At 44.9% G+C, this 16960-nt stretch overlaps 2 protein-coding genes across 7 annotated transcripts in view; both read right to left on the bottom strand.

Moving 5' to 3' along the window:
* The window catches only part of Btbd9 (BTB domain containing 9), a 432359-nt gene that overhangs the window by 187837 nt on the left and 227562 nt on the right, over nt 1-16960 (bottom strand). The gene's annotated exons all lie outside the window — the stretch shown is intronic.
* LOC105944576 (ubiquitin-like) lies at nt 8897-9208 on the bottom strand. The gene has a single exon (XM_045155930.1). The coding sequence runs from the start codon at nt 9206-9208 to the stop codon at nt 8897-8899; it is 312 nt and encodes a 103-aa protein (XP_045011865.1).

Below are 16960 nucleotides of genomic sequence, written 5' to 3' on the forward strand. Positions count from 1 at the left end.
GGCAATGAAATTTGTTAGTTTAACTATGAACCTGTAAGGACTCACTTGGTGACTGTGTCCTGTAATATGCCTGCATTGAGACCATGCTCATGACAGGCAAAATCTCTTCTTTTACTTAAGACAAGACTGAACATGTGCTGTAGATTGCAACAACCTTTTTAAGTACTGAAGTAATCATTTTCCTTTTCAAAAAAATTTTAAGACTAAATAGAAGAGGAAGAGGTAAACTGAAGGACAAAAAGAATTTGCCTGAGGTAGGAAATTGATCAAAGTATGATATATACACACATATATATGCATATATGTGTGTACATATATATATATACACACACATACATACATATATACCTACACATATGTGTATGAAAAAGTCACAATGTGGCTGGAGAAATAGCTTAGCAGTTAAGGCACTTACCTGTGAAGTCTAAGGACCCAGGTTCAATTGTACAGAACCAATGGAAGCTAGAAGCACATGGTTGTCTGCAGTTTGTCTGCAGTGGTCAAAGGCCCCAGCATGCCCATTCTCTCTACCCCCCTTCTCAAATAAATAAATAAATATCTTTTAAAAAATCAGAATGGTTGGGAACATGGTGGCTCATGCCTGTAATCCCAGCACTCAGGAGCATGAGATAACTACAGAATAAGACCCTGACTCAAAAACAAACTAAAAAAAAAAAAAAGTATTTCACAATGAAACTCATTTTTTAACAATTAAAATATAACAATGTTTAAAGGTTTTAAAAGGAAAAGAATTTTGTTCTACAAAGAAAAATATAAAAATTCTAAGAATAGAAACATTAGATACCCTGAAAAGTGTTAAAAAATAAGAGTAGGGCCAGAGAGATGCTCCAGTAGGTAGAATGCTTGCCATGCAAGCATGACGACCCAAGTTTGATCCCCAGAACCCACTTTTTAAAAGCCAAGGATGGAGGCACTCACTTATAATCCCAGTGCTGGGAAGGTGGAGACAAGGATCCGTAGGGCTTCCTGGCCAATGAGTATAGCTTACTTGGTAAGCTCCAGGCCAGTGAAACCTTGTCTCAAAAAAGGTGAGTGATATTCCTAAGGATGACAGCCCTGGTGGTTCTCTGAGTCTTCTCTCACATGCAGGCATACTAAGAGTAAGAGGGAGAGATGCGGGAGGGGAACCTCAGATCTGCTCCACACTGCCAAGAAACGAGCCTGGAATTAGTATCAGTGCTAATGACTAATGTGCATCCTTTACACAGAAAACCCACGTGGACAACCAGCTGGAATACAGCATCACATGGAAGACTAACACAGGCTAAACTTTGGACCAGAGATGCCAAAGCTTGACAATGTAGGCCCGAAGCCCTTTATAACTACTTAAGACACCTGTGTTCCATGCAGGGCTCCTCAGAGTACTACCTAAAATGTATTTGGGAAAAACAAGTTCAACTACTCCAACATCTATATATGCCACCTCATTGCCCTTGACACAGCAATGCTTATAGACATCTAACAGGCCCTCCTTCTGCCCTTCAGAAATTCTGTACCCTACCTAGAAGTATGGAGAGGTAGCTACTTGGCATATAATTCAAATTCCAGTACAATTATGCAAGCTATCAGCAAGAGGCTGAATAGTAAAGTAAATAAAAACATCAAAGAAAAAGAGAAGAATGCTTACTTAGCATTGGCAGACACAAAACACAAGCCAATCAGGACAGAGAAACACACACATCAAGTACCGTTGTCCTGGGTGCCCAAACATGGGCACATAATGTACCACTTTAGGGATTGCCTAAAAAGTTGAAGCATGTGGCTGACTTTTACCATAGAGGCCTGTACTCCAGTTTCTAAATAGCATGAAGAATTACTGTACTAATTTCAGCACTTCTGGTACCAGAGATTCTGCTGCTAAAATCTGTCAGCGTGTTTAATACAGGCAAAACAGAAACAGCAAGATACTCTAAAGTGGCGCTAAGTGGTGGTTTACAGGGGTGCTCACTGCAGGAGCTGAGGAGACAGGAGACAGAGCCACATCTGTCAGTGTTCCCTATCGATTAAGAGGCCTTTCTTTCCAGGCACACACCCACGGTGGGAGGAGTCCTATGCACTGATGAAGTTCAATTTGAAGCCTGTCCACAGTTTGTATTTCTGGTGGATTAGCAAGCAGGTTGGGAGGTGGAATATTTATTCCCTCCCAAGGCTTCCTGAGAATTCAACCTTTCATGACCTAGGTTACAGTATTAGTGCTGGTCAGTGATCAGAAAAAAAGTTCAACCTTTACACTTGTTTCATAAACTTTAAAAAGAACAGAAAATATATAGGTGTAATGTACACAAAGTAAAATGCATGCTTTTGTAAAAGAGGATTTTCTTATTTTAGATAAATAAATAAATAAACAAACAAGATTCTATCATATTACTAATAGTCACTGCTGCAGTGGTCCTTGGACTCTGCATCAAAACACAACAGAGTTGGCGGAACTGGTTTTCTTCTCTTCCATTTTTAAGATAATGTCACACATGCACATAGCTTAAAAAGTCAAATAACCTATAAGGCTTTCTATGAAAAAGTCTCCTTCCATGCTCCATTCCTCCCCTCCCCAGAGGCAGGCACTATCACCTGCTGTAATTCATTGTTTTAGATTTATCTCACATCTATAATGAACATGCTTCTGATGCTATTTCCTGATATTCGTTTTATGTTTCATTGACCAAAGCTACCACAGAAGGCCAGGGTTTAGCTTTCTCCACTCTACACATACTATCTTCATCCCCCAAGTTTAGATAGCAACTTTGGCTAGATCAATAGTAATTGTTTACATTGTAATTATGTAAATGTTACTCACAACTAATTCCTGTGGAATTTTTTCCTAGTTACAATGTTAGGGTATTTTTCCCCCTATAAATTCAATACTAATTTACCTCCTTCATCTAACTCCCCCCACCCCCCCAGCTGACTATGCTGATCTCAAGACATCCTGGAACCACATAGATCTAATCATCTTCCTGGGACTTCTGAGTACTTTCAGCAAAGGTTAGCCGCCAGCTAAGCTCTTGTCCTAGACAAGTTTTCATCGCCCTGATATATTTTTGTTTTGATCTTCATGTTTCCTAACAGTTTTCTGACATCTTCAAAACGTTATGAAGAAGAACACTAGACATGCACCAGGACATCTGAGAATAGGTTGTTTAGGGACTTTTCACTTCACTTTAGGGATACCTAAAGAAGTCAACTGTCAGGAAGGCCCTGCTTTCAGATTTTTAAGCTTTTCCTTACTTGGATGGTCAGATTATCCAGGAAGAGAATTTTTACTACTCTGTCTGAGAGCTAAGAACCTGGCTGCTAGTGTTCTAGAAACTAAGTGGTTGTAGTAGTTAATCGCAGTTGTCAATTTGACAGGACTTAGAATACCCATGGGAACAAGTCTGTGGATATATCTGTAAGGATTTGCTAGATTAGGTTAATTGAGATGAGAAGACCCACCCTAAATGTGGGTAGTGCCACTGCATGGTCTTGGGGGAGAGAGAGCTGGCAGAGCAGCAGCAGTCATCTCTCTCTGCTTCATGACTATACACCAAATGTGACCAGCTGCTCCATGCTTCTTGCTTCTGCCTCCATTCCTCTCCTGCCGCATCATGATGGACTTTGAACTGTGAGCCAAAATAAATCCTTCCTCCCTAAGTTGCTTTTGTCAGGTATTTTGTAACAGCAAGAAGAGTAACTAATGGGAGAGATATTGTGTGTGTGTGTGTGTCTGGCTAGGGTTACTAAGTGGGTCTCAGCATAGGAACCCTCTACACACCTACCCTAGGGTATGACCTTTCTTGATTGTGCCTCTCTATAATAGGGCCAATCTATTTTATTATCAGATAATAGGTTCCCAGTTCTCCATTAGGGCTGAGGGGGAAAGGTCAAGTATTCTGAGCTAGTGTTCCTTTCATAAACACATGGTCACCAATCCTTCCCACTCTAGCCACCCTGCCCACCTTACTCGTCACAGTCACATGGATGACTGGCGTCTGTATCTGGGTGCTTAACAGCTTAGTACTGCATGCTTCTTATCTGGGGACTCTACAGACAGGGACTTCACGACCAAAAAGCCTGGGGCTCTATGTTCCTTATCAGAACTCAATGTTCTTCAGCCTATTAAATTATCAGGTGTTGGTCATCTCTTTTAGTTTCCATTTCCCATCTTCCTTATACTTATGGCTTTATGTCTAAAACAAAATTCTTCTGCTGTCATTTTGCTGGGGGTTTTATTCTGGTGAGAGAAAATCCATGAGAGTTTACTCTGCCACCATCAACTGAAACCTTCACTACTTTTCCATAAGGGCACGTCCATCCCTTTGAATATTCCTGTAAAGGCCAGGGTTCAAGCAAGGATTTCTTCTGGCCTTACCGACTCTGATGCCTCAGGCCTCTCATACTGCTATGGACATAAGGGACAACAACTAAAACTGTCTGGCACTTAGGACCAATAAAACCATTTCTCCTCATTTCTATCCCCACTTCAGCCTGAGGGTTACCACTCTATGCCTTCTCCTCTCAAAGTAACATTATTACCTTGTTGCTGTTCCTCCACCCCCTCCTAATCCCATTCTTGCTACCAGGTCCTCAAATGCTTGTCTCAGCCTACTTGGTTGTTTCATCTTCTGGACTAGATTTTGCTAATTAAATGTCTAAGCAAGGCTTTGTCCAGACAATCCTATAAAGTATCACCATTCTGCAGAAAGAAAGATTCAAATCATTGACTAGTTTTGTTAGCTGCAATCTCTCTCCCCCCAGGAGAAAAGGGGGGATGTGTTAATTCCCACTGAGTAAAAATAAAGTACTTCAGCTCATCCTCACACTAGAACAGCTATGCAGATGGCACTGGCTGCTCTGTTTCTCTTGACAACTGTGGAAAATACCCCATCTCCTCCCCCCCGTCGCTCACGCGAGCACCATCACTGGCTCCACCTGCAGACGGATGCTGCTGACCCTCCGGAGCAGGGAGGGGCTTGTCTGGTGCTCTTCCTGCACATCTGCCCTTCCCCTCCTTTTGCTGCTGCCGCCTCAGAGCACAGCTGCTGCTGGGGACCTGAGAGACTCAGCTGTGGGTCCCTGGAGCCTGCCAAGGCCCCGGCTCAGCCAGCTGCAGCCACGCAGTGTCACAGGGCGCAAGTCCCAGAGGAGGATCTACACACACCCTCTAACTCTTGTGACCACTTTGAAGGAAGCAGACGACAGAGGGCCAGGGTGACAAGCACAGAAATGCCTCTTGGCCGCCAAAGGGCTTAATTGGGACATGAGGAGCACAAGATGGTAGGGAGGAAGCATTTTACTGTTTGTTCCAGGAAGACAGAGGAAACTGTCAGGATGGCTGGTTGTTTTCCTGGGTCATCCAATGAGCTCGGCAGGATTAGGGCAACAGAAAATGATTTCAACCCTTTCTCAACTTTTTGTTGAGCTCAGGAAAGTTCGGTTACAGAGGATGGTGACTAAACATCCGCATTTGCCCAGGGCTGGGCTGGTTTTTGGTACAGTTTCACATTCCAGGCTAGTGCCACCAGCAGTAGGTGGGAACTACTAAAGCTGGGCTGCTTTCATATCCCATGAGGCATTCTCCATCTTCCTAGCTTGCTCCTGTCATGCAAATACTTTGCAGCCTCTGTCTTACACCACCCAACAGGCAAGGGCATTAAAAGGCTAGACTTGCTGGGCATTGGGCACATACCTCTAATCCCACCACTTGGGAGGCAGAAGTAAGAAGACTGCCATGAGTTCAAGACCACCCTCAGAGTACATAGTGAATTTTAGGTCAGCCTGGGCTAGAGCCAGACTCTACTTCAGAAAAACAAAAACAAAAAAGCCAGTCTCTGTGTTTGAGTCACAGCAAAAATGGCAACCGTGCCACTGGAGCTAGCTCAGTGTCTTTCCTGGAGTCCTTGTCAGAAGAACAAGCCATCTAGCCTACACAGCTGAATCCAAAGACAGAAACTGAAAACATGGCTTGTCTCGATGCCCAGGGAAATAGCGCCTCACCTCCCTCAGTCACTTCAATGTGCTCACTCTCAGGAGAAGGAAGCCAGAAAACCCACAATTATCCAGGCTGAATAATTCCAAGTGTGGATCACTCTGGCTCTGGCCTCCCTTCTCTTGTGGGCATCAGGCCACTTCACTGATTATTAGCACAGAGGAGGAGTAGAGGGGGGCAGCAGGGGCAAGTCTCATGGCTAACTTCTCCATTTAAAAGCAGGTTTCCCAGGGAGGATGAGCAAACTATGGGATCATGAGGTCTTTGTGGGGAAGAGAGGACTGAGCATTGGGGTTGAGGCACAATCTGTTGATTTAAAAATCATCTCATCTCTTCCTGTTCTAAACAAGAACAGACTGCTAGGTCTCTATTTGCATTAGAAGACTAGCAAAATTACAAGTGTTAGATAAAAAACAAATTATGAGTTAAACCACACAAGATAGGATCTTTTAAAGAATTTCCTTGACAAACACCAGAGGCAAGTGGTAATACCAGCCATTTATGAGGAAATATAATTGGATGATTTTATATTATACTTTAAATTTGTTCCAACTAAAATTAAAGAAGCCTACTAATTTAGACTAAGTTAAATATCAAGTTCACAAAGACACTTAGAAAGAGAAACTCCATTTTGGTTTATTCATTTGGTTTTTGGAAGCCTCAGTCTCCTTATCTGTAGAGGGAACTTAACAGCAGGGGAACTGTGGGAGCCAGGCACACAGTGAGTGCTGAGTGAAGGGAAGGGAACACACTGCACATACTCGGAAATGTTAAGTGCACATCTCACACAATTTATTTAGCATTTTTATTGGGCAACAACCATATGCTGGGCACTGGTAGTCACTAGATAAGAAGCAAGTATGAATAAATCACTTCCTGCCAGAGCCCGTATTACTGCAGATTGGTAAGTGCGATGCATCTTAATGTGATGTGCATGCTACATCAGCAGCACAGCAGCACATGGTAATGGTACATCATCCACAAAGGGATGACCAGCATGGTCTCCTGGGTGTGGTCTCTGGGTACCAAGAGGTGAGGGAGGATGCGAAAAGAAGCTGGGGAAGCCAAGTCCAGGCAGAAGAACAGCGTGCGCAAAGTCTTGGAAGGCGGGGGTGGGGAGCAGAAAGACTGGGCAGTACGATGAAGGTGGAGTCTGGGTTGACCTGGGCTGGACCGGCCACAAGGAGAAACAGGCTATGAAGAGAAGAGTGAGAGGCTGGAGGGCCAGGTAGAGGTTAGAGGGAGATGGAAGGGTTGAGAGGTAAGTATAAGTCATTTGAACAAGTTTCAATGCTTCAGGGGAGAGAGACAGAGGCTGCGGCTTCCTGCCTGTGCAGGGGAGAAGTGGGCTCTGACTTCACAGCATCCACTCTCTGTTGGTGAAAGACTCCTTGGGTGCCCCAGGGACCCACTCCAGTGCTAGGAGTTTGAATCAGGGGCTCTTAGCTGTGCTTCTGCACCAGAACCATGTGGGGTAGCTGCAGAAAAGCATCGCACCATTCCTACAGATTTAACTGAAATGAGGCCGGGAGTTGAATTTGCAGCTCACGGTGGAAACCATTAGTCTAAATCATAATAAACACCCACAGTCATACATAAAAACACACACATCAAATGCAAAGACCAATTACGCTGGGCTTAATGTTCCTTTGGATTGCTGACCTGCTCGCCCACCTCTCCAATCATCTTTGTTTAGTTTTTCTGACACCATCACTTGCTACTTCTCTTATTAAAGCCCAAGTTTGAATCACAGGTCATTCTCCAGTGTAACCTAGGTGCTCATGCCTTTACATACAGGGCTTCTGAACTCGGGGTGCTTCTCTCTTCTTACTCTCCAACTTGAACTTGAACTTCTTCCACAAAGCTGAACTTAATGGCACCCACCTTACATGTGACGTCCCATGGCTACTCACTCACCCCCAGAAGTATTAACTTCTCCCTCATCAAGATCTTACTTCCATCATGCTGTGTCTCACCTTGTATAAGAGGTTAGTGTTCATGTTTTAGTCTCTTCTACCGAAAGCTTTGGTCTTTCTGAAAGCAGAGACCATTTATTGTCCATTTTCCCTTTCACAGCACCCTGTCCAGCCCACCCCAGCATGTCCAATGCACTCAAGTGTTTGCAAGATGAATGAGTAACTATGGAGAAATAAGACACAATTATAAGAACTGCCTTTAGGAGTAGAAGAATGTTTAAAGGTGGTTAAGATTCATCAAAGTAACCAATATGTATTTCTAATAGTCAAGTAATTTTTCCATTGGTGTACAGAGTGTGAAGCTCGATGCTCAAGACTTGGCTCAGATAAATCTATTATGCAAAGTTTTCTTTGTTGAAAACCCTTTTGTAAGGCAGACACACACAGGTGGGACAACATCGCGACGTGCAGTTACGGGAGTGAGGCTGCAGAATTTGATAAGTACAGCAGAGGAAAGGAAAGCTGCCAGCCAGGCTTCAAAGTGACAACCATCAGCAAGCTGGAGAACTGCTTATAAGTATAATAGAATTCCCTAACCATGGTGTGATGGCAGGGTGCTCAAATATCAGCACTGTAGAGAGAAAAAAATCCCTTTCTAGGAGGATATTATTAAAATATGCTTTCCGTTCATGGAAGTCTTGGGAACAGGAGGGGATGGCCCAGAAATGACAGAACTGAGTGATTTAAAGAAAATGAGGGATTCTCTTTGTTTTTATGGTGCTAAGGACTGATCTCAGGATTTCACACATGCTAGGTAAACACTCTACCACGAACTACATCCCCAGCGCTCTCTCTCTTTCTTTCTTCTTCTTTTTTTGCAATCAATATATGGGGACTTTGTTAGGGCCCCAAGGCCATGGCTTTACTTGGCCTTCTTCTTGGGGTGAAGGGTGTTGGCGTGGCCACACTTCTTAGGGCAATTCACAGCATGAATTCACAGACGAGTACAGTACTTGCAGCAGATCATCTTGTCCCCATTGTACTTCTGGGCAAGCTGGCACAGGGAGGGCTCGATGATGCCACCAAACAGGCGCACCACCAGGTGCAGGGTGGGCTCTCTCTGGATGCTGTAATCAGACTGAGTGCAGCCATCCTCCCGCTGTTTGCCAGCGAGTATCAGCCGCTGCTGGTCTGGTGGAATGCCTTCCTTGTCTTGGATCTTAGCCTTGACATTCTTGATGGTGTCACTAGGTTCAACCTCTAGAGTGATGGTCTTGCCCATCAGGGTCTTCACAAAGATTTGCATTTTAGTATCCTCTTGGCTGCCTCGTTACAGAGAAGGAACCATCCCCAGCTCTTGAAGGAAAAAAAAAATTTAAAAAATCTAGGCTGTCCTGATTATTGCAATGAGAAAATGTGTACTGCCAACTGCTGTGGGATTCGTCAGCACCTACTCTGTGAAAAGTTACTTGAATTCTGACAGCTCAGCTTGTACGTAGTCCACTCCCACTGGTAGGGGCATGCTTATCATCCACACTCCAGGGAATACGCAAAGGGATGAGATGAAATTATTTATACAAACAAGAAAGTATGAGGAAAAGAATATAAAAGGAGATGAGAGGTATGTTACAAGGAGTAATGGGGAGATATTAAGGTAGTGGTGAAATTAGGTTACATCTCAGATGGACTCTCAACACAACTTTTACTGCAGAATGAAAGCGTCCTCTGGAATAATAATGCTAATTTTAAATGCCCTCTTAATAAAATGTACAGGTTTCTATATAGTCTATTAGGCAGCAATTAAAACCTGTGGGCTCTGCCACCCCTCCCTCAGGTCTGCTACAGCGGGGCTGTCATAAGGAATGAGCCCTACGTGTCCTGGGCACTTGGGGGTTACACTGGCCAGGTGATGATGGTAAGCCCATCACTCAAGTCATTTAAAACTGGACACAACATTAGAGAAAAGGCAATGGAGCTGAGTGAGATGAACTAGAGAACCTAATGTAGCATTAAAAATCACATTCATTGGTGCCAAGGGACATTTAGAGGACATTGTATTTAAATTTGTGTCTCATTTTGTAGAAACTGAGTGTAAACTGTCCTTGATCTTGGAGCAAACTCTTACACACAGCCACTCCCTCCTAAAAATACCAAGAGAAGCACCACCCAGCGGACAGGGGCAGTTTAAATCTTCAGCTCACAAATGATTTCTTTTGCTTCCTCTTTTGCTTAGTGATGATGATGTCACCACGCATCTGTGGGCCATCAAGTTTACATAGACACAAAAACCAACAGAAAATACATTACAGTGATGTGTAATTTTCCATGCAAGTGCTTTCAAACTAATAAGAGTTGTGCCTTATGATTAAATAGAAAATGGTTATTTGCTTTAAAATATTTATGATAAACATATTTAGAATTAACACTTAAGCAATTCAATCCACAACATAAAAAAATGGCTGTACTCCTTGGCTGACCTTGCCAGCTAATGTGCTATGTTACCTACCTATGTCATAAATCACACCACCAAACAGCAGTCAAATGGGTTTTTTCCCAGTTCTGCTACCAAACCTAGATAGTCCTAAGTAAATCCTTTAACCTTATTATTTTCCAGTTTGTTCAGCAAGATAAAATGGAAAATACTGACATATCATAGGATGGAGAATAACTAAACCAAATAGGTTGATGAATAAAGCAATACCCTGCCACATCTATTCAGTGAGGTATTGGTTTAAGTGTAAGTGAATCAAGCCCTATGATGTCAGACTGCCATGACAACAGATATTCCAAAGCACTCTGGGGACCTTTAATAATTCAATGTCGAAAAGTGTTTTCAAGATTAGGCTAAACTGTAACATCTTTAACGTCAAGGCCAATATTGGATGGTTCATAATTACACAATAACTACAGAGGATGGGAAGATAGCTCAGTGGGTAAAATGCTTACTCTGCAAGCATGAGACCTGAGTTCAATCCCTAGTACTCATATAAAAATGCTGGGTCTTGTCATATATGCCTCTAATCCTAAGGTGGAGATGAGTGGAGTCCTGGGCTTGCTGGCCAGGCAGTGTAGCCTAGTTGGTGAGCTCCAGGCTAATGAAAGACCCTGTCTCAGCAACAGGTGGGGCTACACCAGGCACTATGCTACATCATTATGTTATCCACAGATTACTTATGTGTACAAGTGTGTACGCGTGTGTATAGGTGTTCATATGTGTGAGTGTGTGCGCACTTATGGAAGTCAGAAGACAACTTTTATGTCTGCCCTCGCTGTTCTACCTAATTTGAGGCAGGGTTCCTCTCAATCTTGTTCTGCTCACTGATAGCTTCTGGGAAATTCTACTGTCTCCACCTCCCTTCTTACCATCAGAGTACTGGGATTACAGAAGCCCACCACAGCTTCTAGCTTACTACCTGAAGCCTGGGGATCTAACTCAAGGACTCAAACTTGAGTGCTATGGTGGTTTGATTCAGGTGTCCCCCATAAAACTTAGGTGTTCTGAATTCTAGGTTCCCAGCTGGTGGAGATTTGGGAATTAAAGCCTCCTGGAGGCAGTGCATTGTTGATGGCAAGCTTATGGGTGTTAAAGCCAGCTCCCCCTTGCTAGTGTTTGGCACAATCTCCTGTTCCTGTTGTCCACCTTATGTGGGTCAGGGGGTGATGTCCACCCTGTGCTCATGCCATTGTTTTCCCTGCCATCATGGAGCTTTCCTGTGAGTCTGTAAGCCAAAGTAAACTTTTTTTCCTCAAAAGCTGTTCTTGGTTGGGTGATTTCCGCCAGCAATGTGAACCTGACTGCAACAAGTGGCGAATGCTTTATCCCCTCAGCAAGTTCCGCAGCCCTTGACTCTTTGTAGCTCCTGACCTGGGAGCAGCACCAGCGCAGTGGGCGAGCCCGGGCGCAGCTGTGCTCGCAGGACAGCAGGGCTGCTTGCGCTGCAGCGGCCCCGCCCACACAGGGCGGCCCCGCCCCACACAGGGCGGCCCCGCCCACACAGAACGGCCCCGCCCACACAGAGCGGCCCCGCCCCACACAGAGCGGCCCCGCCCCACACAGAACGGCCCCGCCCACACAGAACGGCCCCGCCCCACACAGAGCGGCCCCGCCCACACAGAACGGCCCCGCCCACACAGAACAGCCCCGCCCCACACAGAGCGGCCCCGCCCGCACAGAACGGCCCCGCCCCACACAGGGCGGCCCCGCCCCACACAGAACGGCCCCGCCCCACACAGAACGGCCCCGCCCCACACAGGGCGGCCCCGCCCCATACAGGGCAGGCAGGCTGCGGAGACACGTTTTTCTCTCCCCTGTGAGGCAGGGGTTCTGTTCTGGACTCATGAAATCAAGCAATGCTCCTGCAGAACACCTGCAGCAGCAGGCATAGGCTACCATGCCCATGCTGCCTCTTTCTTCTTTAACTTAAATTTGCATTTTTCAGTAAGCTGCTGACCATGGACCTGGGGAATACTTTGCAGTTATGAGAATGAAAGTAAAAATCTGACACAAAGTTATACTATCCACAACAGCAAGGGAAACCAGCTACTTACAATATAATCTGTCAGAGCCAAGACTACTACTGTATAGTCCATCATGAATAATTTCAAACTAATTTATGAAAAAACAGTTTCTGGCCAGGCGTGGTGGCGCACGCCTTTAATCCCAGCACTCGGGAGGCAGAGTTCGAGGCCACCCTGAGATTACATAAATTACATAGTAAATTCCAGGTCAGCCTGAGCCACAGTGAGACCCTACCTCGAAAAACCAAAAAAAAAAAAAACAGTTTCTGCATGTAAAAAAATGGATACATACACTCTACATTTTATTCTGGGGCAGAACTAAAGAGCACACAGAGAATAGGTTTGCTCTGCCCTTAACAAAAGAGAATGGCTGATTTATAAATTAAGACCAAAGGACATACTTAAGTCCAGTACTATGGGAGTTAAACGCTGAGATGCCCCTAAGCAGTTGAGGCTCACAACTCTGATCAATGCTGTGAGGGAAAATGGAAGAGATGAATACATATAACGGGGATCTACCTGACGGCACCTTCTCAGAAGCCTGAAAAAGTCGACTTTCAGCTTTAAGACGGTGCACAAGGAATGGAAAGAAGAGGTAGCCTTCAAATTACAGACACCCTCTCCTCTGGCTTTTCTGAAGTTCTGTGTTGCAGTCTTGCTGCCTTTGGCCTCTGGTGGTTAAGGCAAGGGTACCGTGATGCTCTCTGCAGACGCCTGACCATGGCCCCATTTAAGACAGTAACGAGGCTCCAAGACGAAGACAGGTTCAAAGGGCCAAGTTGTTTTCTTACAAGTGTACAAAGGAGACCCTTGCCTAAGGAAAACCCTCACCCACGTGTTAAAAATGTGAACACTCAAGAACAAGAGTTAATGCAGACAAATGAGTTCTGATTTAATGAAGCACAGTGGCCAGAAACCTGCTGATCTTGCTTTCCCCTTCCCAAACCTGCGGCTCTCAGCTCTGACCCCAAGGATAGACAAGAACTTACAGTAAGGTAAAATAATAATGAAAAGATTGGTAAAATTTGCTTAATTTGTCCATCATTTCTTATAAGTGACTCGTAAGAGAAAATGAGAAGCATACATAACACACGACAGGCTGGGCAAGGTGGCTGTCTCCTGGCACTCCGCCATGACGTGAGTCATCCTGCGGGGAAGGGCGCAGGTGCTCTGCAGTCACTCTGTGGCAGGCCTCTCTTCACTGGTGGGGGAGGGACCCCTCCAGCGCAGCCCAGCCCAGCTTCTCAGAGCTCTGCACAGCTACTCTGGCGTTGCACATGGTGAACGCTCAGTAATTATTCAATGGAGAGAGTTATTAGCTATAGAGAAGAAGGAGGAAGAGAAGAAACCCGAGGAGTAGAACCTTTGGAAGCCTCATGCTCCTAGACTGTGAGGGGGCTTATCAGTTAACAGAGAGAGCAGGTGGACGTCTCTGTTAGTGTGCAGGACATATTTAAAATGTGCTCCAAACTCTAGATATTCATAAGTTACCATGTATATGTTGCCTTGGAAGAATGCTACATGAGAAAGGGAACAGTGGCTTTCACTCCATCCCACACCCTCAGTCCACTCAACTCTCTACAATAACCCTTCATGGTGTGTACAGGCGGCGCACATGAAGTAACAGGAGTGGCGCAGTCTGGACATGCTGCTACAGCAGAGTCAATGACGAGCTGCTCTTATCCTCCGACTCCGGACAGTGATGGCAAGGTAGACAGAACCCCTGACTCTACAGCAAAGTTTTGTACTCTTTTCTTTTTCTTCTGGGAATGGAACCCAGGGCCTCACACATGCTATGGAAGTGATTTATCACTGAGCTATACCCTCAGCCTCTGGTAGCATTCTCTTCACTATCATGTGCCCATAAGTAATCATCTTGGACATTTTTAAATCACTTCCCACTTTGAGTTTCTTTCTTCTTACCCACTTACTTCAGACTGACATGCCACCTTGTGTTTCACAACAGCCAGTGACAACAGAGTCAATCCTGGGTGCTTTGGGCCTGGGTTTCTTTCCTTCTTTGTTTAAGGATATCATAGTTCCTATAGCATACTGGTGGTTAACATCTTCTTTAAAAAGACCAAAAGGTTTCTAGATTCTGCCAGTTCTTTGGGAGTCCTAGGCCCTAGGTGACAAGACACCACAGTACCACTCCATCCAGGAATAGCCTCTTTTTTTTAAATTTTCCTAAGCAAAAGCTACGATGATTGTTGCAGTCAGGTTCGCATTGCTTACAGACTCAAGGGGAAGCTCCATGATGACTGGGGGAACAACAGCTTAAGCAGAGGGTGGACATCACACACTGGCCAATATCAGGTAGACAACAGAAATAGTAGAGTGTGTTCTACACTGGCATGGGGAAACTGGCTATAACACCCATAAGCACACCCCCAACAATACACTGCCTCCAGGAAGCATTAATTCCCAAATCTCTATCACCTGGGAACCTAGCATTCAGAATACCTGAGTTTATGGGGGACACCTGAATCAAACCACCACAGTGAGCAACCTCCACCAGACCTGAATTTTCTCTCTTCAGTTCTCTTGGCTCTATGAAGAGATGACCTTGCTCAGCAGCAGAATGGCATGGGCCAAGCTACTCGGCTTCATGTAGAAACCTCTTCTGCTGTCCTCACCACGGACACGGGTCACACAGCCCTTCCATTCTTCACCTACAGCACCAGCAGCCATGTCTGTGGCCACGTTTCTGGGAGGCAGCATAGTAGGTATGGACCCTAGGTTCGATCCCCAATATCAAAACAGAGCTCACAATAAGACTTATTAGCACATCTTAAAATTTTACTTATTTATTTATTGTGGTTTTGTGAGGTAGGGATTTGCTCTAGCCAGGCTGACCTGGAATTCACTATGTAGTCTCACAATGACCTCGAACTCACGGCAATCCTCCTACCTCTGTCTCCCTAGTGCTGGGATTAAAAGTGTGTGCCACCATGCCCAGCACATCTTGAAATTTTAATACCACAGATATTTTGTATGTCTGCTCAGGTGTTGAGGCATATGTGCACCTTGCACATTAATACTAAAGTCAAGCGTGCCGATGTGTGCCTGTAATCTTAGCACTTGAGAAGCAGAGGTGGGAGGTTGAGAATTTGAGGTATGTGTTTCTGGTCAGGGTAGGTTACATGGGGAAATCTCCCTTTTGAGAATGTGTACTCTACCGCAGTTTCTTACACTGCTTTGAGGCATAGAGTCCTTTTGAGAACATTACAGACACTCTTCTGTCTGACTGCCCAGAAAAACCCTAAGTACAAAATGTTCTACACTGGATCCTCCAGAGCCTACACTTGGACTGCAGGCAGAGTACCTCTGCTCTGCAGCCTCCAGGGTGGACTCCACACGTCCTCTTGAGTCATAATGCAAGGCTCAAACACTGAGGTCCACTTTTGACATGAACACTCAGGCTAATGGGTGTCTCTGAGGTCTCCCACATGCTTAAACCTCAATTGTCCATTTCTAAACTCAAAATCTTCCACTTACCTTTTTCTGTCTTCCAGCTTAGTTCATGCTACTACAACGTCCCTATTCTGCTAAGCAGAAATTTGAATTTGAGTTCTTGTGGCCCCAACATAATAGTTGTCAAGTTAGTTTCCCCTTCTAGGACTTTCCCTTAAGGACCTTATCTCTACCCACACAAAACACTGAAATGGTTCATCTGCCTCTGCTAGTTTCCACTTCCAGGATTCTCCCCTAGTTGAAGACCTTATCCCCATCCACCTGAGACACTGCCTCTGCTCTGGTCCTCTTCCCTCCAACCTTCAAAGTTCTGAGAATACAAAGCCTGACAGTTTCTGCTTAAAGTCATTCAATGATAAACTCCCTGAAAAAGCCACAAATATAAAATGGCCTTCCAGAAACAATCCTAGATTCCTTGAGTCCCTGTCTTCCCCCTCCCTGTACCCCAGCCTGCTAACACTGCACACAGGGAAGCTTCCTGTTCCTGAACTCCCACTGCCTGAAACATCTTCCACACCTCTCCTCTGTACCCTGTGAAGTAACTCATCTAAAAATGTTTTGCAAAGGAGAAAGAAATCTCTTAGGCAAACCTGGCACCCAGTGCTTGGCTGCCCTGCTTACTGCCTTTGCTCACTGGGTACTTTGATCAAATGGAGCCAACTGGATTCCATTTCCTGGAATCTTAAGTTAGGAATCAAGGCTCTAGCTTGGTGAGCCTTTGATTAACAAACAATATAAATCTGAAATAAAGGCAACTATAGCTGGCCACATATTCTCACTGGAGAAGAGAAAGCCAGTCTTCAGGTTAAAGCAGTGGCAAGAGAAAATAGCGTGTTCAGTCCTGGAGGGACAAAACTCACAGCAGCCCATGACCACATTTCAGTCCCTATACTGGTCTCTAATGAGGCCTGACCACATCCAATCAACCCTCCCTGTGCCCCCATTACAAGTTTAGCTTTATTTCAGTCTGAGAAAATTTCTGCTCCTTGCACTATGAGAGACTTGACCGTGTCCATGTTGGCAGAGAAATGATACCCAGTATGGAATCCATATTGTCTTCTATTTC

This window comes from Jaculus jaculus, chromosome 8 (genome assembly GCF_020740685.1).
Source record: "Jaculus jaculus isolate mJacJac1 chromosome 8, mJacJac1.mat.Y.cur, whole genome shotgun sequence".
NCBI lineage: Eukaryota > Metazoa > Chordata > Mammalia > Rodentia > Dipodidae > Jaculus > Jaculus jaculus.

Excerpts from the sequence above, each read along its gene's own strand:
- LOC105944576 (XM_045155930.1), bottom strand. The coding sequence starts at position 9,208 with ATGCAAATCTTTGTGAAGACCCTGATGGGCAAGACCATCACTCTAGAG.